This window comes from Aotus nancymaae, unplaced genomic scaffold (genome assembly GCF_030222135.1).
Source record: "Aotus nancymaae isolate 86718 unplaced genomic scaffold, 86718_ANA_hifiasm-v0.15.2.pri h1tg000020l, whole genome shotgun sequence".
NCBI classification, from domain to species: Eukaryota; Metazoa; Chordata; class Mammalia; order Primates; family Aotidae; genus Aotus; species Aotus nancymaae.
In genome coordinates, this window is record NW_026988432.1 from 14,308,617 (window position 1) to 14,336,105 (window position 27,489).

Here is a 27,489-nt window from a genome sequence, read left to right on the forward strand (position 1 = left end):
TGTATTTTTAGTAGAGATGGGGTTTCACTATGTTGGTCAGGCTGGTCTCGAACTCCTGACCTCGTGATCCGCCCACCTTGGCCTCCCAAAGTGCTGGGATTACAGGCATAAGCCACCGTGCCAGACCTACAGGGATGGTTTTGTAAATGGATGGCTTGGTTCTATTTCAAAATGGTAAGTCTAACTTAATGGAAAACAAAAAAACCGAGACATGTAATTCAATAATATTTTATTGTCAATAGCATAGGAGAAATTCAATATCGAACCTCAGAACAAGAAGAATCTATTTACAATGAATGGCAAGGAAGAGATGGGAGAAGAAATGCCACAAAATCTTCAGTAAATACATATTTTTTATAGAGAAGTAAGCCATGAACCTGTAACATGGACAGCTTACCAAACCAACGTTACAAATTCCTATTAATGTAAGTTACATGCTTGCCATCTAAAGTAACTAAACCCGTAGACTGAAAAACTATGTGTCAAGGTAATGTGGGCACTTTAATCACTTTACTTCTATTTTCTAAAGGTAGAAGTTTCCTCTCCTTTCCCTGCTATCACATTAGACAAAGAGAAAATTTCCTTCAACACAAATTCTGATATTGGCTATTATGAGAATCCCTGTGCATTTCAAAACCTCGTGAGTCAGTTAGAAGCCCCTGCCACCAGTCTAGTGCCAACCAAATGACCAGGTGTGACAGCTATCAAAAATGAAAGTGAATTTTTAATAAGATCTGAACTTCACCTTGGGATCTTGCATTTCAGCTACTAGAGGTCTATAATTCCTTATCCAATATCCCAGAATCTGAGAAGTTCTGCGAACAAAGTGTTTTTGTAAGTTGGAGACATACTTATTTGGCAGCAAAATTTGCCCCCGTATGGGCTACTTAGTCTTGATTTCTCTATTTTGTCTGAATATTCTACATTTTGTTGCAGTATATTAAGGTGTGGATTTATAGGGTGCTGCCCCAGATCCCATCAATGAAGTTTCATAACATATAGTGTGTGTAAAATATTATCTTTTTAAAATCCCCAAAATTCAGAATTTGAATAAACACCTGCCTGCCGGAGCTTAACATAAGGGCTTCTGGAGCTATAGTAATCTGAGCATGTGTTCAAGTTTCACTGGAACCAGGGCAGTTTCATGGGTCCCATGCACCACAGTTTCTTCGGTCTTTCAGGGAAGTGAGAATGTCTGGAATATTCTCTATCCCAAAGAAGAAAGGCATAGTGCTGGGAAGAAGAGCTCCCAGATCTTCCTTATAGGAACTTTCTTTGTGGAAGATTGTATTTCTGCCAACTACCTGGACGATTTGACAAATAATGAATAAATATATTTCCTCTAAGGTGATTCCTTTTCTTTAAAAGCATATGTCATTGTCTTTAATGGGGAAAAAAAAGGAAACAAAAGATAGAATTGGAAGAGAAAGGTCTATCTGTATGAAGCCTACATATGACAAGTACTGGCAGCTTCCGGATCCAGCAACATTAGCAATTTATTGTATCTAGAAAATGACTCTCTGGATGCAGAGATTACAGAAATTGGCATCCACAGAAAGGTCAGGGGGACTTTACATGGGCTATGCCACTTAAGGAGAACAGAATTTGCCAAAGAAAATGATGTTTCGAGTTTTGTTGTGTCTGATGATGTAAATAAAGGGATGGTCAGCATTCAATTCATCCTTGTGCTGCAGGATCCGGGCTCCCGGCACCTCTATGGAATCCCCACCATCTTCAGTTATTTCTAAGCACACTTTGTGGATAACATTTGATAAGGCCACTCCCTTGGTCTCTGACATTCCAGAGAAATCAGATGTATCTTCACTGAAGATATGTTTCAGCCCTAGATGTTCCAGACTAGCCTTGGGATCAATCATCTTTTCCACCTTAAATTTTGGTATGGAGAGTTTGACTTTGGCGTTGGCCATGGTGCTGGGATTAGTCCACTGTGCCAGCGACTCCGAGTTGAGTTGTTTTTCAATCTGAAGGACAAAAATGAAAAGAACTTATTTTTATTTATTTCCAATTGTAAAGGACCTGGCTGGATTAAAAACATAAAGTGTTATTACAAGCCCAGCTTCAAAGCAGTCTGGGTGGAACCTCAAATATGGCCCAGAAGTTTTTGGTCTGTGACTCTTAGGTGACCCAGCAGCCACCCAGCTGTGTCCTCCTCCTCTCCAGCCTATAACAGTGTTCCCTGTGCACTGAAATTTATGAGGGTGGGGCTCTGTTTTTTCATTTTAACTTAGAGAGTATCTTTTTTTGTTTTTCTTTTTTTGGTTTTTTGGTTTTTTGTTTTTTGGTTTTTTTTGACAGTCTTGTTCCATCACCCAGGCTGGAGTATAATGTTCGATCTTGGTTCATTGCAATCTCCGCCTCCTGACTTCAAGGGATTCTCATGCCTCAGTCTCTCAAGTAGCTGGGGTACAGGTGCATGCCACCACATTCAGCTAATTTGTGTCTGTGTGTATTTTTAGTAAAGACAGACTTTCATCATGTTGATCGAGCTGGTCTCAAACTCCTGCCCTCAAGTGATCTGCCAGCCTTGGCCTCCCAAAGTGCTGCGATTATAGGTGTGAGCCACCACACCCGACCTTAAGTTAGAGAGTAGATTTACAGAAACAAATGCCTGAATTATGATGTTGCATACACAATAGCGAAATGCATATAAAATTAGAAAGCTTTTTATACATATTTCTGAAATGCTTATTATAATTTCTCTATGAGGAAATCCATGATATTCCTGTTCTAGGAATGGCATCAGATTCAATAATTTAAATTAAAGCTAAAGTTACTATTTTTTTATGGGAACCTGAACTAACTCTGAGCCATTCTCTAAGGTCATACGTGGTGAATGCATCCATTTTAGCTGGTTTAAAAAATGAGAGAAATGCAATGAAGCATAAAATTACTTAGTCATAAAATTTTTCATTGAGCAAGCCTTAAATCGTTCCTCACCCTTCCAATCTCCTCCTGGCTAGAGGAGAAACACATGTACAACCGAGAATGATAAGCCCTTGACTTTCACTATTGAGGAGCAATATTGCATTGGCATCACTCCCGTGAAACCTATAAAAATCTGGGCTATGCCCAAAGTCACAAACTGGGTTGTGTTTTTGTTTGCTTGTTTTTGAGACAGAATCTCACTCCATCACCCAGGCTGGAGTACAGTGGCACAATCTCAGCTCACTGCAACCTCCACCTCCCAGGTTCAAGCCATTCTCCTGCCTCAGCCTCCCAAGTAGCTGGGACTACAGGCATGCACTACTATGCCTGGCTCATTTTTTGGCATTTTTAGTAGAGACGGGATTTCACCATGTTGGTCAGGCTGGTCTCAAACTCCTGACTTCAAATGATGTGCCTACTTCAGCCTCCCAAAGTGCTGGGATTACAGGCATGAGCCACCAAGCCCAGCCTGTTTGTTTTTTAATATAGGAGGGAACCATTAGATTCTCTTACTAATCTGTTATTATTACTTTTCAATGGCTACTGTTTCAAATTTTGGACAAACTATTAGGACCAAAAGATTATCCTAAGTAACTCGAGTTTTTGAACCAACTAGTACATTCCTTGTCCACTTACCCCCAGGAGTGGGATGAAGAGAGAAAATACATTTAAACTAAAAAAGACCACTTAAAAGGAAAAAAATTTCCCCCACTGAATATGAGTTGAACTGTGCATCCCAATTCATGTGTTGAAGTCCTAGCGGAAATACCTCGGAATGTGACATGACTTGGAAATAGGGTCGTTGCAGATGTGATTAGTTACGAGAGGTCTTTGGGTGGGCCCTGATCCAAAATGACTGGTGTCCTTCTAAAAGGGGAATTTGGACACAGAGACAGCCACACACACAGGAAAACACCACGGGAAGATGAAGGTAGAGATGGAGGAAAGCACCTACAAGCCAAAGAGCACCAAAGATTGCCAGCGACCACCAGCAGCTGGGAGGCAGACACAGATCGGTCGCTGCCAACATGGTGAAACCTCGTCTCTACTAAAAATACAAAATTAGCCAGGTATGGTGGCACATGCCTGTAATCCCAGCTACTCAGGAGGCTGAGGCAGGAGAATCACTTGGACCAGTGAGGCGGAGGTTGCAGTGAGCCAAGATCGCACCATTGCACTGCAGCCTGGGCGACAGAGCAAGACTCCGTCTCAGAAAAATAAGAAAGAAAGAAAGAAAAAGAGCAAGAGAGAGTATGCTTGATATCAGGTCACATGATAGTGGACCTGGCAATGCATAGTAACGTAGTGCCTTACTGCCTGGGAGATGAGGGAGGCACTCTAGCCTTCACTTAAGAGCCTGGCTCCAACTACATGGGCTCCAATCCTGATCCTGCACACACCGATAACTGATTATGTGACCACAGTCCAGTCACCGACCTCTGTGTGCCTCAGCTCCCTCACTGGTAAACAAGAGTGTGGTAAGAGTCTCTAACTCAAAAGCCTGCTGTAAGAATTAAATGAGATAATGCATGTAGGCAACTCAGCACAGTCCCTAGAACACTGTAACTGCCAAATAAATGTTGGCTGTTTTTACTATTAAGGAGGAAAGGCCCGGAAAGAACTATGGGCCGTTGGAGGTGACTGAGCCAGTGGCGATAAGGGAGGGCTGTGGGCCCAGCTCTGACGGCCCACACAGTCCTGTTCACGCAACTCTTTGCCAAGGCAGGGGGCGCCTTTGTGAAGAGTACCAGCCTCCTCCTTACCTTCTCCAAGCCCGTGGACTCGTCCTCCACATCCTTGGGCAGCAGGATGAACATGCTGAGATGCTTATTTTGAAAAGGAAGCTCTATGATCTTACAATTGATACTGTCAATGTTTCCCATACAGAACGTGGCCTCCATGTTCATCATCTGCACTGGTTTGGTGTCAGTCTGTAAAAGGAAAAATTTGGACTGCTTACTTTTCAATTTATACAAGCATAAAATACACACACACACACACATATATATATACCCACAGGTATACATACAGATGCACATACATATATACATAAACCTATATATACATGCACCTATATATACATATACACATACACATATATATGCATACACACGTATATATACACACATATATACATACACATACATTTATACACACACCTATTTATACCCCATATATATACACACATGCACATATATACACACGTGTATATGCAAACACATAAATATATATGTACATATATATACACAATTTTGCTCTTGACACAGTGTCAGATTATTACGGTTTGTGATCCATCATTCACTGAGATCCAAACTGTCCTGCACCCAAACCAGAGACTGTCCTGTAAAGAGTTCGTGTTCCTTTGAAAAGTTATGCATGTACTTTATAATCTACATGTTACACATTACAGGAATTATATATAATGCTGTTTTTGCATAGATCAAACCTTAAAAATAAGAGTGTATGGCTGAAAATATAGGCAATGTTCGTTATTCTTTTTTTTTTTTTTTTTTTGAGACCGAGTCTTGTTCTGTCGCCAGGCTGGAGTGCAATGGCACAACCTCGGCTCACTGCAACCTCCGCCTCCTGGGTTCAAGCAATTCTTCTGCCTCGGCCTGCCTCGGCCTCCTGAGTAGCTGGGACTACAGGCACGTGCCACCACGCCCAGCTAATTTTTTTGTATTTTTAGTAGAGATGGGGTTTCACCATGTTGGCCAGGATGGTCTCGATCTCTTGACCTCGTGATCCACCCGCCTCAGCCTCCCAAAGTTCTGGGATTACAGGCGTGAGCCACCACACCCAGCCTGTTATTCTTTATAGATGCCTATGAGATCTTTAAACTATTCCTGGTGGAGCTGACTTGAAAGTAAATTCTACTGAAAACCCACACAACCATTTATATGGCTTTTCCTAATAAAATACCTAATTTCAAAAACTGGCTGAGCGCAGTGTCTCACGCCTGTAATCCTGCACCTTAGGAGGCCACTTGAGGTCAGGAGTTCAAGACCAGCCTGGCCAACATGGTGAAACCTTGTCTCTACTAAAAAATACAAAAATCAGCCAGGCATGATGGCACACGCCTGTAATCCCAGCTACTTGGGAGGCTGAGAAAGGAGAATTGCTTGAATCTGGGAGCCGGAAGTTAATGTGAGCCAAGACTGCACCACTGCACTCACTCCAGCCTGGGCAACAAAGTGAGACTCTGTTTCAAAACAAAACAGAACAATAATAGCAACAAACCTAGCATATAGCAGAACACAACAGTACTTGTTCTGACCTCTCTTTGGTTTGAATCGCCCACTCCCAGCTGTACTGCCACCCACTTGGATCTGAGCTAATGAACAAAGTCTGGATTGAAGATAAGAACCTTGGTTTTTAGTCCCAAATGTGAGATTCTGTGGCCTCGAGCAAATCACTCAGTCTTTCCAGGCCTCAGTACTCTTGTCAGTAGAATGAAGAAATTGTAAATTCAGAATAATGGTTACCACTGGGGTGGGAGAAAGAGGAACAGGACAGTGAAGTGAGCAGTGAAGGGACATACACAAAGCAATGCAACAGTTGTTATAGTTTTTCTTTAAAATATCTGAAATAAGTAAGGCAGAATATTAAATGCACAAAGATGGTTGATCGGAATATCGGTGTTTGTTTCATTATTCTCTATCATTTTCTGAATGCTTGGAGTATTGCATGATTTTTAAAAAGGAAAATGTTTTTTAAACTTATCTCTAAGTCTTTTTAAAATTATCTCTAGGACAGGCATAGTGGCTGACGCTTGTAATCCTAGCACTTTGGGAGGCCAAGGCAGGTGGATCACAAGGTCAGGAGTTCAAGACCAGCCTCTCCAACACAGTGAAACCCCATCTCTACTAGAAATACAAAAATTAGCTGGGTGTGGTGTTGGGCATCTGTAATCCTAGTTACTCGGGAGGCTGAGGCAGGAGAATTGCTTGAACCCAGGAGGCAGAGGTTGCAGTGAGCCAAGATCGTGCCACTGCACTTCAGCCTGGATGACAAAGCAAGACTCCATCTCAAAAAAAAAAAAAATCTCTAAGTCCCTTTGAGCTCCACTGCATGCCCTACTCTTCTTAAAGGGAACCAATGAATGGTCTGATCGCTCAGGTCTTTATCTCCAAGCACTGCCCAGGCCTTTTCTTTTCTTTGCCCCTATTAACAGCTGGCCTCCTGTCTCTGCTCTAGAGGGGACTGATTTCCTGAAGGAAAATGCATTCACACTAAGATGTAAAAGACTGACAGGAATGTAGTTTAACTTTTATCTTGACATATACCTCCCACAGGACATTTGCCTGTTAGCTAAGTCTCCTTGGGGAGAAAGTTCAAGCTTCATGCCAAGCCTGGAAGGATAACACTATAGTAAACTCGCATCTGATATCTTCAAACAATAAGCTGAACCTTCCCCAATACCTTTCTCAAGCAGAGATAAACCTTATTCATCTTACTTTTGTATATATCTCGGTTTTACTTGCCACAGTGTTAGAAATATTATCTAGTGATTGCCTTTCCACTTCCCGCCCCAACGAGAATACAGTCAAGGCAGAAACTAAGTCTTATTTTCTATCCCAGCTTATAGTTTTCCCTGAATATTTGGTTGATAAATAATGGAAGACTTCAACTCTATGTGTAACCAGAAACAGAATTATAGGAAAACATACTACTTTGGAAGTTAACAGATAATTCTTCCCTTTATCTCTCCTAAAGAGGATATTGCCTTAAAATATATTCCTCCTAAAGAAATTTGTCTAAAAATCTCCAACAGGTTAGACTGCTAATAGTTTCTGAATGTGCATAGAGTTGTGGCCTCCAAAAACTGCCATCAATTTCACTTATCGACACTGACTATGGGTACTTTATTTTCTGAAACACATGTTGAGACATATCTTCTGAAAAGAGGACTAAATAAAGACTATCCATCCCAGAAAATATAATATGACATATATACTAATATAAATATATATGGATAGACATCTTTATCAGAATAAGTAGTATGCTAAACTTTTAATAATATAACTTCACCAATTTAGTCTAACCCTTACTGGAGACAGCATGAGAAAAGGTTTAGTAGTGTCACTCAAAAAGTTCAAGGGCTGACAAAGCAATTCAAAGAAAACAAAGGAGAAGTAATAGCATCTGCACTCAAAAAAGGGTGTAGCTTCATGCAGCTGTGAGTACCATTTTATTGCTTTATTAAGTGAAACACTGAGAGATCAATGACATTTCAAACTCTTATTAATTCTGTTCATAAAGGCTGAGTTTCCAGGATCTTATATAACCTAGCTTTGTGATTTAATAGCAAGAACAAAGGAAGAACACACATTCTTCCTCCCTTCTCAAAAAACACACATTAACACTTTCTTAATGAAGAAAGTATGACCCTTAGTGTGGTTGACACAAAAGTCTACATTTTACTCATCGACTACTGCAACATTTTCATGGTGTTCCTTCCAGGCTGGCTCTGAGGATTTGATGAGAGGCACCATTGGCAACCTGTTTCAGATTTCACATAAACAGAATTAGGAACCCTTTGCCAGCCCTTGCCAGGGAAGAGAGCCAATCACTGATGAAAGAAGCCAGAGTGGCCACTCCATGACAGCAAATGCTGTGTGGATGCCATCAGGGCCAGTGGGGCCAGCACCCCCCCAACCCCAAACTCACAGTAGAGGCTGGGTAAAGTCAGGTTCCACTTCCACTCCAGATAAAAGACAACACTGAGAAGGTCTAAAAGCCATGCTTAAAACTCAAGGACCTGTGTGTCTCTAGAATCTCAGACAGACCTCTTGTGTGCAGGGTCAATCCTGTCCCTGCAGTCAGCTTTAAGAAGACCACTGCAGTTGGGAAACTAAGCTCAGGAAGGTAAGAGGACCTCCTACCCACCCCTCAGCACCCATGGATATTATGAGTCAGTGAGGAGCAATAACAATCTTCATTGTCTTCTCCCAGTGAAAATGCCCAATAGGTCTTGCATAGGAACCCATGGTAGTCCCAAAGGCCACTCAGGTTCTGTCTGCTGTTGATTGTTTAAACAAACTGACCCTTAGGAACTGATCATTCATTCAACAAATTTGCTGAGTCCCTACTGATGTGTTAGGCACTTGGCCAGAAATTGTAGACACTGAGGTGAATAAAGCATTGTCCCTACCTTAAAAATCCCATGCACTACTAGGGGATCTATGTAAGTAAACAGTTAGATTTCACTGTGGAAAGCATATTCTGGCAGGGGACAGGGGAGAGTATGAATAAAAATTCCACGAGAACAAAGAAAGAGTAATGGAAGCCATCCAGCTAACCCAGGTATAGATTATATCTTTCAGAGCTTTCCTCATGGATGTTAGCATTAAGAAGGTGCTACTATATTTGGCAAAAACAAGATATTGATGCTAGGTACTCTAAGTACTGGGAGAAATATGAAAACTAGAACTGATGCATAGGAGCTACAAGGTAGTAACTAAGCTACCTTCAAGTACTGTACTAACTAAAGTGCTGATTCCAGTCTAATACAAGTCAGATCCCAGCCAAGGAGACCACATCACATCATCATATAGATCTCTGGATTTTCCTAGGTTTTCTAATGAAATGGTTCAAATTTCTAGTCTCAGTTCCTTGGTCTCATTTACAAAATAGGTACTTTACCCACTTTTAGTAATTATTTTTAACATATTTACTTCAATAGTATCAATGAGATTGGCCTGCAAAACAGGCCCTTAATTCTTCCCATAATGACTCCCAGTGATGCTGATGAGTAAGCTATTCTTTGTTTTTTTCACAGTCAACAAGTGCTTCAAATCATCTATTTTTTTTTTTTTTGAGATGGAATTTCACTCTTGTTGCTCAAGCTGGAGTGCACTGGTGCGATCTCAGCTCACTGCAACCTCTGCCTCCCAGGATCAAGCAATTCTTCTGCCTCAGCCTCCCAATAGCTGGGATTACAGGCACCCGCCACTATACCCAGCTAATTTTTGTATTTTTAGTAGAGACAGGCTTTCACCATGTTGACTAAGCTGGTCTCCAACTCCTGACCTCAAGTGATCTGCCCACTTCAGTCTCCCAAAGTGCTGGGATTATAGGCATGAGCCACCATGCTCAGCCATCAAAGCATCTTATAAATTATAAATTAAAATCCCAGGACCATATACTTCACTATCAACAGATAAGAAAATGAGATCCTAGGGAAGTTAATCAGGAAAAAGATTCCTAAATAGTCAAGGTTTCATGATAATCCAAAGTCCTCCGATAATAGAGTTTGGTCTTTTCTTTTCTTTTTCTGCTAAAGTTCTCAGAAGTTTGTAGCTATTTTTCAGCCAGAAACTTAGCTTTACTCACTGGGTCACAAGATCTATAAAGATTCACTCAGCTCAGATCCTTGAAGACATTATGGAAACAGGAGGCCTTCTGGATTTCGGCTCTTTTTGTACCACTTACCTCCCAGCTGTTCATCTCGGGAAAGGCACTTTGCCTACCGTGCCCTCAGGTTCCTCACTGGCATGGATTTATGACCCCCTCTGTCCCTATTATTTTTCACTTCTATCATTGGGCTCCTTTGACTGCTACATGCTGCCCCACATACCTTGTTGACTCTGAAAGGACATTCTTTGGTTTCTGATTCAGGAAATTTCTTCATCCACTTTCCAACAAAGTAGGCGGCATTCACCATAAGGATTTTGGTCTGATCGCTCGCACTATTGTCAGCTAAAATGTTCTCAAAGTGGCCTGCAACAATTTTAGGAAAACATAAAGAGCAGAATTATTCTTCCAAACTACATCTGGGATTCACATGCATATTTGCTGAGTATTTACCACTTCATGGAGTCACACTGTGTAAGGCCTGGTAGTTCCAACCATCAGATTTCAGAAGGATTATTTTCTCTTCTTCTACCTTGATGCAACCAGATCTCCCAAAAATGTCAAGAGAGAATGAAGGAGTGTGGAGAAAAAGGAAGAAGAAAGGAAGAAAAAAAGACGGAAAATGGCTGGGCACAGTGGCTCATGCTTGTAATCCCAGCACTTTGGAAGGCCAAGGCAGGAAGATCATTTGAGGTCAGGAGTTCGAGACCAGCCTGACCAATATGATGAAACCCCGCTTGTACTAAAAATACAAAAATTAGCCAAATGTGGCATGCACCTGTAATTTCAGCTAGTCAGAAGGTTGAGACCGGAGAATCGCTTGAACCCAGGAGTTGGAGGTTGCAGTGAGCTGAGATTATGCCATTGCACTCCAGCCTGGGCAACAAGAGCGAAACTCCATCTCAAAAAATAAAATAAAAAAGAAAGGATTCTGAATGCCTATGATGTGTCAGGCAGTATACAAGTTATTTAATACACATGATATATTTCTTCCTAGTTTATAAGTGAGGAAGTTGAGACTCAGTGATGTTAAGTCACTTTCCCAGGATGATATATAAATGAGGGTGGATTCAGGATTCAAAGCCAGGTCTTATGGCTCCTCGTTAGTATAGTGGTTAGTATCCTCGCCTGTCAAAGCCAGGTCCTTCTGACTCCAAAGCCTGTGCTCTTGAATGAAAATGCGTAATCACTTTCTTTCCTCCAGAATTTCACATATATTATCTCACTCTGTTCACAATGGTCCTATAAGGCAAAGATCATTATCTCCATTTTACAGTGCAGTAAACTGAGGCTCAGAAGAGCTGTTCTAGTTTCCTCAGCTAGAAAGCATGTCAGAAGGTTCTCCCCTTCACCCCACAGCTCTCCATCCTCTCTCTCAATTGCACACCTTGCAGGCAAGCTGGTTGCCTCAAGGTCAACTGTAATCACCGCGGGGCTCAATCACAACTGCAAATATTATAAAGCTCAAATCCCAACAGCCAAAACAGTTCAAGGGGAGTGACCCCTTAATAAAAAGAACTCCTCACATTTGAATAGCCCACAGGTTTTTTTTTATAAAGGATTTTCATTCACCTAATCTTCACCAATTTTCAGACCAATGCTCAGGGCCCACTTCACAGGCTTGTAACCCCTGTGTGAAGGGCTCTGCATTTGGTTTAATGTTCAGCTATCACCATCTTAAAATTCTTAATAAATGTTTAAACAAGAGGCCAGGCCCTGCATTTTTACTTTTGCCCTGGCCCATGCAAATTATGTAACTGCTGCCAACACTATATAATATGTTGAATACATACTAGTGTTATCGAAGAAACCTGAAGAACAAAGAAGTGTGGGAGCAGTAAACGCCAGAGCTTCAACTTCAATCCTGAGCCTCCTATTTCAAATTCTGAAGTCTTTTCATGGCTGGACACGATGGCTTACACCTGTAATCCCAGCACTCTGGGAGGCTGAGGCGGGTGGATCACCTGAGGTCAGAAGTTTGAGACTAGCCTGGCCAACGTGGTTAAACCCCATCTCTACTAAAAATACAAAAATTAGCTGGGCATGGTGCCTGTAGTCCTAGCTACTCGGGAGGCTGAGACAGGAGAATCCTTTGAACTCTGGAGGTGAAGGTTGCAGTGAGCCAAGACAGCACCGCTGCACTCCAGCCTGGGTGACAGAGCAACATTTCGTCTTAAATAAATAAATAAAGGCATTCACAGTAACTTGGATGGAGCTGAAGATCATTTTTCTTTTTTGTTTGTTTGTTTTGGAGACATGGTTTCCCTCTAGTCACCCAGGCTGGAGTACAATGGTGAGATCTTGGCTCACTGCAACCTCTGCCTTCTGGGTTCAAGCTATTATCCTGCCTCAGCCTCCCAAGTAGCTGGGACTACAGGTGCATGCCATCATGCCTGGCTAATTTTTGCATTTGCAGTAGAGACGTGGTTTCAGCATGTTGGCCAGGCTGGTCTTGAACTCCTGACCTCAGGTGATCCACCTGCCTCAGCATCCCAAAGTGTCGGAATTACAAGCATGAGCCACCACATCCGGCCTGAAGACCATTATTCTAAGTGGAGTAACTTAGGAATGGAAAACCAAACATCATATGTTCTCACTTATAAGTGCAAGCTAAGCTATGAGGATGCAAAGGCATAATAATGAAATAATGGACTTTGTGGGGTGGGGGAAGAGTGGAAAGGGGTGAGGGATAGAAGACTACACATTGCATACAGTGTACACTGCTTGGGTGATGAGTACATCAAAATCTCAGGAATAACCACTAATGAGCTTATCCATGGAATCAAAAACCACCTGTTCCCCAAAGCCTACTGAAATAAAATACAATATAATACAATTTAAAAATGAAATCAGGTAACATGTGCCCCATTTTACAGTTCAGTAAATTAAAGCTTTGTGTCCAAATATCAGTAAGTACCAGTGTCTGGATTTGAACCTAGATCCTGAATGACTCCAGAGTCCCTATTCTTTCCATGTTCTCACCCTGCACTTACTGTCCTGTTAGAACTTCCTCAGTACAGAGGGAGAGCAGCTGGGGGAGGTAGTCATTCTCACAGGAAGTGGGTCTCCCTTGCCCCGGAAGTGTAATCCTCCCTAGACAGCAGTGACTGATTAGGCTTCATTCTTTCAGGACTAGATTCAGCCTCCCACCAGATCCCTCCCGATGCCGTTATAAATATATCCACTGGAAGGGAGTATAGTCACTGATTTGCTCTCAAAATCATCATAACCCTAATTCTTTTCCAGCAAGGAAGACAGCTCACCGGGAATTTAATGGAGGTACGAGAAGGACAAGGGAGACACCTGGGGGAAAGCACTGAGCCGGAGAAAGAACCAGTTCAGAGCTTCATGGACGCCGGGGCTGTCAGAGGAGCGACCGGCATGGAGAGCTGCAACACCGGTAACAAGCTGACACTACGGTTTGGTCTGGTTTGATTGACAAGATGACACTACAGTTTGATTTGGTTTGGTTTGGTCTTATCTGGTTTGGTTTGGTTTGGTTTGGTTTGGTCTGGTCTGGTTTGGTTTGGTCTGGTCTGATCTGATCTGGTCTGGTCTGGTCTGGTTTGGTTTGGCTAACAAGCTGACACTACGGTTTGTTTTTGTTTGATTGACAAGCTGACACTACAGTTTGGTTTGGTTTGGTTTAGTCTGGTCTGGTTTGGTTTGGCTGACAAGGCGACACTACAGTTTGGTTTGGTCTGGTCTGGTCTGATTTGGCTAAGAAACTGACACTATGGTTTGGTTTGGTTTGGTTTGGTCTGGTCTGGTCTGGTTTGGTTTGGCTGACAAGCTGACACTACAGTTTGGTTTGGTTTGGTCTGGTCTGGTCTGCTCTGGTCTGGTTTGACTGACAAGCTGATACTATGATTTGGTTTGGTTTGGTTTGGTTTAGTCTGATCTGGTGTGGTTTGGCTGACAAGGTGACACTACAGTTTGGTTTGGTTTGGTCTGGTCTGGTCTGGTCTGGTCTGGCTGACAAGCTGACACTACACTTTGGTTTGGTTTTCCTATAGGCATGTTGCCTACGTCCCTTTTTCCTTAACAAATTTGTAAAATTTGTCAGCTGAAAGGGGCCTCAGGGATCATGAAGTTATAATCCAGTCCCTCCATTTCCAGACTGAAAAATGGCCACATGATTTACCCAAAGTCATACTTTGTTAGAGTCACAGCTAGGGCTCCACTATGGCCTATGGCAGCTCTTCAGAGAGCGAGAGAAAGCAGACTAAAACTGAAGCACCAGCAGTTTCTCCAAGTGATGAGATGAAGCAAGACATGCCCAGAAATCCAAGTTGTTTACTTAGCTTGAAGGGAAAGAATTTAGCTTGTGTAGTAAAAATATCCAGAGAATCCTCCAGATGTTGTTTTATGCTTGGAGCAAGCATTTATGAGATGGAAGGCCCTGTTTACTTGGTGAGTGATAGCAGAACAATTAAAGTGTACTTGCCATCTGTGAGATCCTTAATTGAGTTGTTGATCTGACCTTTCGTTTCTTCCAATTTATCTTTGAAGTCAACAGTTTCCAATTCTTTTGCATAGGGTCTCTTCGTAGAGCTGATGAACTCCTGAAAAACATGTAGTTCATAAAATCACAAAGTCTATAATCAAGTTATTACATTGTTATGCTGTTCTAACAAAAGGATTATTAAATATCAACTGCTATGTGTACACTTTCTAAGTTGCAACACTATATGAATTGAAACCTCATGTAGAAGTCAGTGAATTTCTTTGTATTGAATGTTTCATTTTTTTCAATTATAAGACAATTTCAATTATTAAATGCATGTATCAATTTAATATCAGCTTTGGGAAAAACAAAAGAAACACTACGTTAAATATACCCAATTATCTTACAGGTTCTAATTTCAGAAATATTAAAATGTTGTATGTATACAGATACATATGTATTAGAATATAGGGGGCCGGGCGCGGTGGCTCACGACTGTAATCCCAGCACTTTGGGAGGCCGAGGCGGGTGGATCACGAGGTCGAGAGATGGAGACCATCCTGGTCAACATGGTGAAACCCCGTCTCTACTAAAGATACAAAAAATTAGCTGGGCATGGTGGCGCGCGCCTGTAATCCCAGCTACTCAGGAGGCTGAGGCAGGAGAATTGCCTGAACCCAGGAGGCGGAGGTTGCGGTGAGCCGAGATCGCGCCATTGCACTCCAGCCTGGGTAACAAGAGCGAAACTCTGTCTCAAAAAAAAAAAAAAAAAAAAAGAATATAGGAAATGTAAAGAAAAGAGAATGAGCAGAAAACTCTTGTCCTTGCTAAACTAAACTAAATAAATATTCTGTAGACCCTTGCTACTCAAACTGTGGTCCAAAGTGGCATATAGCATCACCTGAGACCTTGTTAGAAATGAAGAATCTCATACCCCACTCCAGACGTACTGACAGAACGTGCATTTTAACAAAATTTCCAGGTATGCCATCTGCAAATTAAGGTTGCAAATGCAATGCTGTAGAGAACATAGCAGGGGTTCTTACTCCAACGCTTATTTAAAATGTGCAACCCTAAATCCCATTTCCATCTTGATTCAATCAGAACTACCTGGGTGTTAAAAAGGCCTCAAGAATTTGCCCTTTTAACTCCCAGGTAGTTCTGATGCAGGAGATCCTCCACAGACCACACTTGTTTGGACCTTTAATTAGTAAATATACTGATGCTGTGCACCTAGCAGGAGCAATGGAAAGCAGTCTTTTATGCAGTGAGCCAAGACCATGCCACTGCACCCCAGACTGGGCAACAGAGCAAGATTCTAACTCAAAAAAAAAAAAAAAAAAACTTTACAATTCCCATTCTGATTAAGATAATTCCAGATGTTGCATGGAAGTTCAACCAAACTAAATATAACTTGATTCAATGTCATGTCAGTTCACTCCAAGCACAGGGCTCCTTGAATTTCCTCAGAGCAGCTACAGCCTTAGCCAATTAACTTAGCTTCAGTCAATTGCAAATCAACCTTGGGACTGACTGTCACCACTGACTGAGAGAACCAATCTCACCTAAAAACAGTAGAAAGCCTCAGCCAGATGAAGGAGGGCCTCCATTGTCCTCACTGCCAGCAACAAAAATGTGTTACTGTCTCCTTAATGATCATTTAGGGAGCTTCTAGAAATTTTGTATGCTCAGGCTTCAACTCACAGCTCAGGTGTTTGTTTTTTTTTTAATTCTCCAAGTAATTTTTGGAATAAAAATACTTGTGTATATGTATCTTTAAGCCACAAAAAATATATTTACAATATCTAGTAACCCACGTCCTCAAAAGATCTTAACCACAGAAACAAATATTTACTGCAGAAAGTTCAAAATAATGGTAAAATATTCAAAAGCTGGTAGTCTAGCTTTTAGATTTGGAAAGCTTGAAATTCTGACCATCCAGACAGGAACTAAATTAACTGTATGTTACTGAAGTGCAGAGAGAACGTTCATGTAGTCTAGAATATTATCTGTGTTTCAAATACAGATTTTTAAAATATTACCAGAGCTGCCTGTGGAGATCCCTACCTGACCAGCCCAGCAAACAAAACTAATTTGTGACTGATGAAAATTGTGAATTCATAGTTATTATTTTTCTTATTGATTTTGAGAAACATCAGAAGAACATTGTATGCATAATAAATGAAGTGGAGAGCTAAAAACATTGTCCCAGCTTATATGCCCTGCTGTTTAAGGAGAAAAAGGTTAAATCATGAGCTGTCTTACACTCCTCGTCTATGGAGCTACATTTATTAGAGAGTTAATTACTCTGTCCTCCATTCTCTCAGAGGAAGCTAAAACAAAGAGTAAGATTTGTTTGAGAGGAAAAAGGAAATCCCATAAGCTTCTCTATATTTTGAGTTAGAAGACATGACTGCAATTGATTCCCACTATACTCAACCTCTCCACCAGGATTTATTTAAGAAGCCTCAAATCATAAGTGGACATCCTAGAAATGAATTTCACTGAAAAAAAAAAGTTGTAGTTCTAACAGCATGAAAATGCCACTCCTTGTAAAAAGTTAAGTCTTGCTACTTGCTTTGAACAACTTACTGTAGAAAGATTCAGAGATTTGTCTACGTAGAGCCGCTTGATTAGTTTCAGTGAGTAAAAGGAACTAAGTTTGTTTACATCCGATGTTACTGTTTGAAATCCAAAGGGCACATCTTTGACATTTTCAAAATGAAGAACCTGTTAAGAGAAAAATCCATTACCCAAAAACTGTTGCCTCTGAATGGTGCTGCACTGAAGTGGACACATGATAATGACCAACATCGTTGGAAATATAGAAGCTTCCTACCCAGTTCCCATAAAACAAGGCTCCTTAACCTCAGTGCTATTGACATTCAGGGTGGATGAGTCTTTGTGGGGCTGCCCTGGGTGCTGCAGGATGCTTAGCAGCATCCCTGACCTACTAGATGCCAGTGGCATTCCCCCCTATTTAAGAAAACCCAAAACGTCTCCAGGCATTGCCAGATGGCCCCAGAGTGGGAAGGGGAAGACAAATTGTCCTTGTTGAGAAACACTACCATAAAGGTACTCTTCCTAATCAACTATCGAGAACATTTGTCCTTTCTTCAAAGTGATGCCCTTAATACTCACACAGAGGGATTTTTCCAAACTTGGAGAATGATGAAGCTGGATTATACTTTCTATCCAATTTAGAGACCAGAAGAGAGAGATTAATACCAAGAGAGACCATCATCAGGCAGGAATCAGATTTCTGGACAGAGATACCTCTAGGCAGAGTTTGTCTAGTTCCTCTAGGTGTTTTAGCAACTGCCAGGCAAACAGATGTGTCATTTCTGACGGGCAGCTACAATAAATGGTGGGCTGCCCTGGGTGGGCTGGAGTCAGACTGCCCTGGCTCTGAATCCCAGCCTTCACCTACTAGAAATGTAATCTTCTGCAACTCTTCAGAGCCTCCTTTCCTCTCTGTAAAATGGGCTGAGAATACTTGCTTTCCTGAGTTATGAGGATTACTTACATGTAAAATACCTAAAATATTATACATATTCAAACTGTTAATTATTATTCTTGTAATAATATTGTAAGCCATTTAAAACCAGAATACTATCATTTGGAAGGCTTAAATCACTGTATTTTTTTCCTACCTTTTTTTTTTGTTCCAACCAATAGTCCAGTATCTTTTCTGCCTTGAAGCACCACAACATGTAATGTCAGCATAAGATTATACCCTTCTCACTCCATAACTCATAATGGCCATGCCCTGATTCCACAACTCAGATAATGAACAACACCAAACTGGCACATTGTGCCAGTGAATCACATAGCCTCAGCATTGCAGGGTCAAATGGGCTGGTCCCAGGCAGTGCATAACTCTCATGCCTAAAGATGGATGAAGGAGACCAGAAAATTAAAGGGCCCAGTTAAGTATTGCCAGAGAACCAATTGCACGTAGTGAGAAGATCTTGAGGAACAGACCCACTATCAGGAAGTTCTCTTTTCTTTTTCTGGCCCTTCTCTAATAGTAGATGAGAAATGAGGAATGGGAGATGGGGTAGGGATAACGGAGTTGCGCAGTTCAGAGATGAGGATCAATGAGAAGATACATCTCCTCTTCCCAAGAGTGAAGCTGCTTCAAGTCCCAAGTGTAAATTCTTCATCCTGACCTAAATAACTCTTATGGGCCATACTTTCTAGGCACTTATGAATACAAGAAGGTGTTCCCTTTTTAAATGCTTATGAGCTAATGGGAAAAAAATTCCATTGAGCCTAGAATGATTAGTATAAGAATAAAAAATAGAATTAGAAGAACATTCATCTATTATCTAAAAGTACATGAGGACTTGAACAATCAGGAAAATCATCTCATGTGAAGGTCTAGCAATTTTGCAAAGCTAGATAATCAACCATAGCCAGAAAGAAACCCTAAAACGATGCTCTTTGATTTCTGATGAGGTTACATCTCAATATACTCACTGTAGATTAAAAATATCATAAGTCAAAATGAAAAACCTGTGAGCACCCAGCAGATCTCCAGGTTCTCCATCACAGCCTGGTGCCTGTCCCAAACGCGAGTTGCAGGACCTACAAGTGAGTTTTCACATGTAAAAATAGATTAAGATGCCTGTAATCTCAGCACTTTGGGAGGCTGAGGCAGGAGGATCACCTGAGGTCAGGAGTTCGAGACCAGCCTGGCCACATGGTGAAACCCTGTCTCTAATAAAAATACAAAAATTAGTCAGGCATAGTGGCACACGTCTGTAGTACTTGGAAGTCTGAGGCACAACAGTCGCTTGAACCTGGAGGTTGCAGTGAGACAAGATTGCACCACTGCACTCCAGCCTGGGCAACAGAGTGGGACTCTGTCTCAAAAAAAAAAAAAAAAAAAAAAAAAAGAGAGAGAGTCCTGGAATGGCAGAGCTCTGAATCTTGACCAATTCTGACCACAAAGTCTCCATTCCTTTTCTCCCTAGGAACTGCCTATGGGTCCTAATAACTCTATTCCCACTTAAAGTAGAAACAAGGTTTGGGGCTTGCTTACCTTTCCAATTTCATTTGCAGTGTCACCTTTAGCACCCACTTGAGCAAGTGACAGAGAGGTGGAGAGACAGATTGGAGAGAAGAGGACATTGCCCACTGGCTCCTTTTCACATAATTGCTTGAACATATCAACAGCAAAAGCCGAATTTGCCAGTTGCAGGGCATCCATTGTGGGCCTGGAAGCAAGGACAAGGGAGAGGTTAATTCCTAAGGCATCTCTGAAGTCTTCTCAACTGCATTCTGCCAACACAGTAAGAATTCTACTTAAACAAAGTAATGATCTCCGACAGAAGAAACAAGGAACTTTCTGTAAATTCAAAAGTAAGATTAGTTGTGAAGAAATTTCTAAGCAAAAGTTAAAATTTTTATAAAGCAAAAGCTGTCAAATTGCAGCAGTTTTGCATGGTTCAATCTAATATTTACTAAGTGTCATGGGTTGAATTGTGTCCCCCCAAAAGATACGTTAAGTCCTAATCCCCATTACCTGTGAATGTGACCTTATGTGGAAAAAGGGTATTTCCTGTTCCTTAACTAATATGTAATTAGTTAAGATGAAGTCACATTGGAGTTAGGTAGGCCCTAATCCAGTATGACTGGTGTCCTTAAAGGATTAAGAGAAGAGACACAGAAACCGACATACACAAGGGAAGATGTGAAGACACAAATGTCTTCACCTGTGTGAGGGACATGCCATATGGCAGTGGAGGCAGAGATTGGTGGGATGCTTCTACGAGCCAAAGAATGCTAAGAACTGCTGGCAACACCAGAAACCAAGAGAAAGTCATGGAGCCTCCAGAGACAGCATGACCCTGCCCACATCTTCATTTCAAAGTGCTGGCCACTAAACCTGTGGAATGATAAACTTCTGTTGCTTTAAGCTGCCTGGTTTGTGGTGCTTTGCGATAGAAGCACTAAAAAACCCTTAGAGTAAGTCATGCCTTTTCCGGACACCCAGCACATAACAATGCTGAATAAACAGCAGCAGTTACTGTTTATGTTAATAATACACATCTATGTGTAAGACACTACCCAGAGTGTTACAATGAGCAGTGGCGCTCCTGCTTCTTTGAGCTGGTAGTCTCTTTGGGCAGATATGTAGACAAATAACTAGAATACAGAGCTTCCTAGGATATGTGAGTGGTGTAATAAATAATATGGGAGTTAAAAGAGAGAACAGCTTCAAAATATGTAGCCTGGTAAAGTGGATATAGTAGCGAGTAGGCATCCTGTCACATGTCGGAGCTCTTTAATTCTAATGCAACAATTCCCAATGTGTTGTGTCTTGACTCTTGGCAGTCCCTAACACCCTTTCAGCAGGTCCATGAGGTTAAGACTCTTCTCGTAATAATACTAAGACATTATCATTCTCAACCACAAATAAACAGTGGAGTTTTCCAGAGGCTATATGACATGCCTTCTATTAAGTCAAATATTAAGGAGATTTTCAAAAATGAAAAACAATATCACTCTTCCTATGTATTTTTACTTTAGAAAATGGTTTTTAAAAATATATATATTATAGTAGTATTTAATGGTTATATTGTTTTAATAAATTAGTAAGTGAACATTTCAAAATGTTTCTGGTTTTAATTTCTAGTTTGGTAAATAATGATAGATATAATCTACATTTTTTTAAAAGAAACAGCTCTTCGGGGTCCTCAGTAATTTTTAAGGGTATGAAGGGGTCCTCAGATTGAAAAAGTTTCACTGTTCTAATAAAGGTCTATCTACCTATTTAGGAAATCAATTGATATTACTACCCCTGCATGAGCAGTACAGGGATTAAACTTGAAGTGTCCCCCCAAAGCATGAGGCACATGCACACAGACAAGGGCTGAACGTGACATTGAAGGTCTTCAGGGAGGACATGCACCCTGGCCTCAGAAAGGAAGCTCCACTGCTTAAGATAGAGGGCATCCTTTGGCTAGGACCAAACGTGTCAAGAGTCAAAGGCATGATGGATAGGATCACAATTTGCACCTTATACCTGGACACAAATTCAAAATGCAAAGATGTAAGAATAAGATGGAGGAGAGGACTCCTGGTTTTTAAATATTTCTTCAAAATTCTCCCTTTTATGGGATATATGGCTTGTGTGTAGGATGAACTTACATCGATTATACTATTTCTCAGGGTCTGAAAAAGCGAGTTCATTATCCAAAAAAATGTTTTGTTGACTCTGTTCATGCTCACTGGTCATCTCCATGGGCTTCCTCCTTCTCCATACGTCCCTGATAAATACAGCCATGCACTCAGGCCAGTGTTCCCATTGCAAAGATACCATAAGGCCCCCTGAAGTCAAGTGGACCCCTTACTTTTTTCTAAAGCCCGCAACCTTACTCCTTCTCCCTCCAGGGCAGCGGCAAGGGCCAACAGATGACATCACACCCCAGGGAAAGGTGACTGGCATTAGGCATATACTGAGGTCAGCAGAGTAGACGGAGGCAAAAAAGAAAGCCTGTGGAGTGTTTCAACCAGTGTGCCTGCCACTGGGAAAATATAAGGAAACTCTTCACAAAAGATTTGGGGAATCTGTGGACAGACTTTCAGAATAGGAACTCTGGCTTCCTTCTGTACTAAATTCATACTAATAATGCCAAGTTCATCTACAAGTAAAACTCAACATGTACGTGAAATGAGTCATTTCTTCATCAAATAGAGAAGCCTAAGCCCAGATTCCTGCAAGCTTCTAACGCGTCCAAAAGTTGAGACCTAATCACATTGATAATAATATGAAATACACAAACTGTGCTTTAACAAACACTAATAGTTCCTCCCAGCATGTATTTATTATCCTCCGAGACACTAGAATAATTTTGCGTAGTTGATGACAAATTATACTTTTAGTGATTTCCTTTGTATAGAAAAATGGTATTTAAGATCTTACATTAATCTGCTGAGGGAGTTTGGCTGCATATGCCTACAAATGGATCTTAAAAGTGGATGAAAAGATAAGGAGATGTTCATTTTACCATTTTATTCAACTAAAGCATTATTCATTCACTCGTCATAACATTTTGAATTACATTTAGTCTAAATGACTGTGGATACAAGATCATTGTGGCTTTTAATGTAGTTAATTACACAATACAATTAATGCTGTGTTGCAATTCAAGGCTTAGATTCAGGTCCCTGTTAGAGATGTAAATCGGTGCACACCTGACATCCTAACATCTCAGAGGCTTTCTCTCGCCACTGGCAAACCTTCCCTTTGAGTGAGTCCCTTCCTTTGCATGCTAGTCTTCAGTGCATGAACGCAAAGAGATCTGCCTTCCTGTTCCTATGCTGATTGGCTCCTTTCTCAGAAAATTCTCCTCTGGGAAGGTCATACAGCCCTTAGTATCTGGGGTCCCAGACACAACAGCATTGTTTGATGCTGGCCAAAGGAATCAGAAAAGGTCTGTACAAGGAAATGGTTGTAGTGGTAAAAAAAAAAAAAAAAAAAAAAAAAAATCACCCACTAAGTAATCAAATAGTGCAGGGTAAATCTGATCAGTTGCTCTGTGATTAGTCCCAAGTGACCTAAAAACACTGTAAAGTTGATCTGGTCTGAGGTAGCTCAAAAGATGACTTTGGCCACAATTGCCACATGACTGTGTTACAAGACAAAACATTTAAACAAACCTCAGCAATGTTAGCAATCCGTGCCCAGGAAACAATACCATTCCTACACAGACCATTCTGCATGATCAAATGCTATAAAAATTAATAAGTACAAGAGTAGAGATTAGCAATTCCTAGATAGTAAATTTATGTGCCTAATGACTTCCGTTGAAAGTGCTAAAATTGCTACAATTTTTTTTTCCATTTTATGGCCTTGTTACAAGTGTCTTCTTCCATTTCTGTGAAAACCCTGTAACTATTTTAACAAGGAGAACTTCATTTATAGGTGCAATGTAGAAAACATTACACCTTTCAGGCACCTAAAAGTTTAAAAGGAACTTTATTTTAGCCATAGAAAAACAAGATAGAAGTTTAAGTAGTAATACAAATGCAGTTTTAAGAACTTATTTCCAAGCAGCTTGCTTTCGCAATCTGTGCCAAATTATACACCTTGAAAGTGGGACAAGATCTTGGGGAGGATCTAGGGTGGCTACACTTCTTCACTTTACAGATGAGGAAAGTGAGGCAGACAAAAACAAAGAGTCTCCCAGGCCACCCACGGGGAGCGAGAGTGGCAAAACCAGACCTGGAATCCACTGCTTCTAGCTCCCAGCCTGGCACTTCCCCGCCACACCTTATCACTTGCTTTCTTAACCTTCCCTTTGAGTGAGTCCTGGCAAACCTTGTTAATTGCATCTTTGCTGGCATTTGTTCTCAGAAGTCTCTTGAGTTCCAAAAATCCTGCACGTCCTGAAATCTCCCTTTGAAGAGATCAACATATCCTGCAATGGTTTGTTTAATCAACACAAAACTTTTTCCCTGATTTTTCTCCTTGAAGAAAGCTCCCTTTCTGCCACTTACATTGTAAACTCTTAGTATGATCTTGCTTTCATCTAATAAGTATTAACTGAGCACCCACTGTGTGTCAGTCCCTGAGGTAGGCATTAAGAAAACAAAGGTGAACTCGACATGGCCCCTGCCTCCAAGCAGCTGTCGGCTAGTGGCATGATGAATGTTGTGTTTTGATGAGTACACAAGTCACTATGGAATCCCCAGCAGTGACAGAGCCCCCATACTAGAAACCTCAATGACATCTCAGAGACAGTGACAACTAAGTAAGTCACACTAAAGGTAGGTCCTACAGGATAAGTAGGAGTTAGCCTTGCAAACATGCGGGACAGGGAGAACTGACTCAATTCAGAGACTGCAAGTGGCCCCAAATGAATGGAGACACATGTACTGTGCTGGGGATAAGGGGTGTGCTCACTTCTCTAGACTTATAGCTTATCACTGGCTTTTGTACAAAGATTTCCTAGCTTTAATGTGTCGGAGCCAATGATCCTCAGATTTTTTTGTGTTTAGACCATTAGGGTGAGAACAAAAGCCCTGTGGATAGGATTACTATATATCCCACTTTGCCTGGGACGGTCCTGGTTTATGTCTGTTGTCTTGACATTAATTACAGTGCCCCATTTACTCTCAAACATATCCTGATTTGAACAATATAAATTCATTTTACTTATAGACCATCAGCCACACTCTTCAAGCACACATTACGTGTGTGCAGGTGTAAACAGAGCTATGGGCATAGTTTTCTCATCCCTTAAAAACTAACTTTTGGCTGGACATGGTGGCACATGCCTGTAATCCCAGCACTTTGGGAGGCGGAGGCATGTGGATCACTTGAGGTCAGGAGTTCAAGACCAGCCTCGTCTACATGGCAAAATCCCGCATCTACTAAAAATACAGAAATTAGCCAGATATGGTGGCATGCACCTGTCATCCCAGCTACTTGGGAGACTGAGGCAGGAAAATTACCTGAACCAGGAGGCTGAGGTTGCAGTGAGCCGAAATCGTGCCACTGCACTCCAGTCTGGTGACAGAGCAAGACTGCATCTCAAAAAAAGAAAAAGAAAAAAGAAAAAAAAACTACCTTTTTACTGTATCAAAGTATTATAGATACCATTTAGACTAGCCTGCCTAGTTTTCAAGATGGAGAGACGTGGTGAGAACATCTTTCAAGTATTTGGTATAACCGGTCCTTAGGCAATGCCATGAGAAAACTTGCCTATTATAATATCAATAATGGAATGCTAAAAAAGACAACCTTTGTTGTCCACATTCTACGTCTGTGAGAAGCAAAAGATGTGCCAGATTAAGAAAATAGGTTATTTTGTATTTAAGAAAATAGGATATTTTCTGCAATGTGAAAGAATATCAGGACTAAACAAAGTGATAAAGTGAATCAATATATCTGAAAAGTGCTTTGTGGGCAAGAAAGTACAATGCAGCTATTAGTAATGAGAGTGATTGCTTTCATTTCCCATGTCGGGGAGTGCGGAGGAGGGGGGAGCGGTCTGCTTTGTTCTGAAGCATCACAGCTGCTTCTGTCTCTTTAGAAGCCTGACCTTGACCACTGACCCAGCCCACTGTTGCCAAACAGTAAACTTAAAGCTGGACTCTGCCACACCAGAATGGCCCAAATCGCTGACTCTGCATAGCCCCAAAGTCAATCCACAACCCAGAGGGGTTGAAACAGCACAATTCAAGGCGTTAGGAAGCAAAGATATAAACCTGCTGACTCACTTCCTTTGGGGAAGCCTTTCCTCAGACAGGCTTCATCTCCACCCATGAAGGAACTCATCAAACCTTACACTAACTGGCAGGGACTGAGGTTTGGAACCCATGATTGAAAACCTCCTGGGAGATGTAGGGGATGAAAAAGATGGTAACAGAACCCATGGTGTTGTGGAAACATCCCGAGCTGCAAGTTTGAAGGTCTGATTCGATGTCAGCAGTGCTACTTACAGGCTATGTGACTTTAGACACCACATCACTTGTGAGTTCTGCTCGTCATCTACAGAATCAGGGGGCTGGGCTGAAATATGTCTAAGAGCCCGCAGCTCTGAGGATCTGATTATGAGTCTCTGGACTAGCCTGGCATGTTGGTTTTTAGTATGATATGCTTAAATGAAGCCATAAAAAAAGTGTACAGCATATGAGAGAAACTATAAGCAGCCTAATTTGAGTCCAAGAATATGCATCTGAAATGTGTAACTTTAAAGTTATGCTGAAACCCAGAAAACTGGAAGGAGAATAATTTCTGCTTAGAAGAATGCGGTGGCAAGTAGATGAACAGTGATCTGATGCTTAAAAATGACAAAAAGAAGGGCAGTCCATCTGTCTAAACCTCACCCTTGCGATGTCAGCCAGGGAGAAGAGCCAGCCAGACACACCAGTGCTTCTCAACTTTCCCCAGTTTGGGGGTACCACACCCTTTCTGAAACTAGCATTGCAAAATACATCCTGAGTTCCAAGGTAGGCCTGAAAATGTCCTCAGAAGTATTTTCCCCTCCGTGAATCACGGTTGCACCCCTCTGCCACCAAAACCTCCGAGCCATGTGACTTCTTCATATTCTTACCTTGTATGGTTAAGTGATTTTACTCCCTATATGGTGTTCCTGGTGTCCAAAGGGTTGAGAGCTGGAAATTCTGCCAATCTGAGGGATGAGAGGCGGCAGTACTGAAGCCAACAGCCCGTCCTTGAAAACAGCCCCATTATATCCACTTTGTTCACCATCTCAAATCACCTCAAATAATCATTTTTATGAATTTCCCTGAAAAGGAAGTCACCAGCCCTGTGACCCCACCTTGCTTACCTGGAGTCACAGTCGTCCTGGAAAGCACGTGGAAAAGGAACAGGCAAGCGAGGAGCACAAAGACCTGGATGTGGAGGCGACCGTGTCTGGGCAGAAGCAGTAGTGGCTCACCTGGGCAGCGCCACCACGCCCACTGTGCCAGCCCAGCTCTACGCCCCGTCCCGCCTCGGCGGCTCTCCGCTCTTACTCAAGCCTCTTGGCAGCTTGTCACAATTGAAAGAAATGATTCAGGCTGAAGTTGCTGTTGTCTGCACAGCTTCCAAAAGGCCTGCAGCATGTTCGAGCAGGAAGGGTCTGTGAGCTACATGCATACATACGTACATGCGTGCAGCAATCCTCTTAGCCCACGCAGGGCCGGAAGGTGAAATATTAGATGAAATAAAAGGAGTATGTGATGATAGTAATACTACACATTTCTCAAACATGTTGGTG

The 27,489-nt window shown here is 41.6% G+C and overlaps 1 protein-coding gene across 2 annotated transcripts; it reads right to left on the minus strand.

Moving 5' to 3' along the window:
* Nucleotides 1-212: 212 nt before the first annotated feature.
* SERPINB5 (serpin family B member 5) lies at nucleotides 213-27,145 on the minus strand. 2 transcript variants are annotated; one of them, XM_064378959.1, is made up of 7 exons: nucleotides 27,058-27,145; nucleotides 19,797-19,971; nucleotides 17,342-17,479; nucleotides 14,750-14,867; nucleotides 10,526-10,668; nucleotides 4,710-4,877; nucleotides 213-1,982 (listed from the first exon to the last, which is right to left on the minus strand). In XM_064378959.1, exons 2-7 carry the CDS (start codon nucleotides 19,962-19,964, stop codon nucleotides 1,590-1,592), a joined length of 1,128 nt encoding a protein of 375 aa, XP_064235029.1. In that variant the 5' UTR covers nucleotides 19,965-19,971; nucleotides 27,058-27,145; the 3' UTR covers nucleotides 213-1,589. The 2 variants fall into 2 exon arrangements, with proteins under 2 accessions (XP_064235029.1, XP_021527699.2); XM_021672024.2 differs by lacking the exon at nucleotides 27,058-27,145 and adding an exon at nucleotides 26,821-26,894.
* Nucleotides 27,146-27,489: the final 344 nt, after the last annotated feature.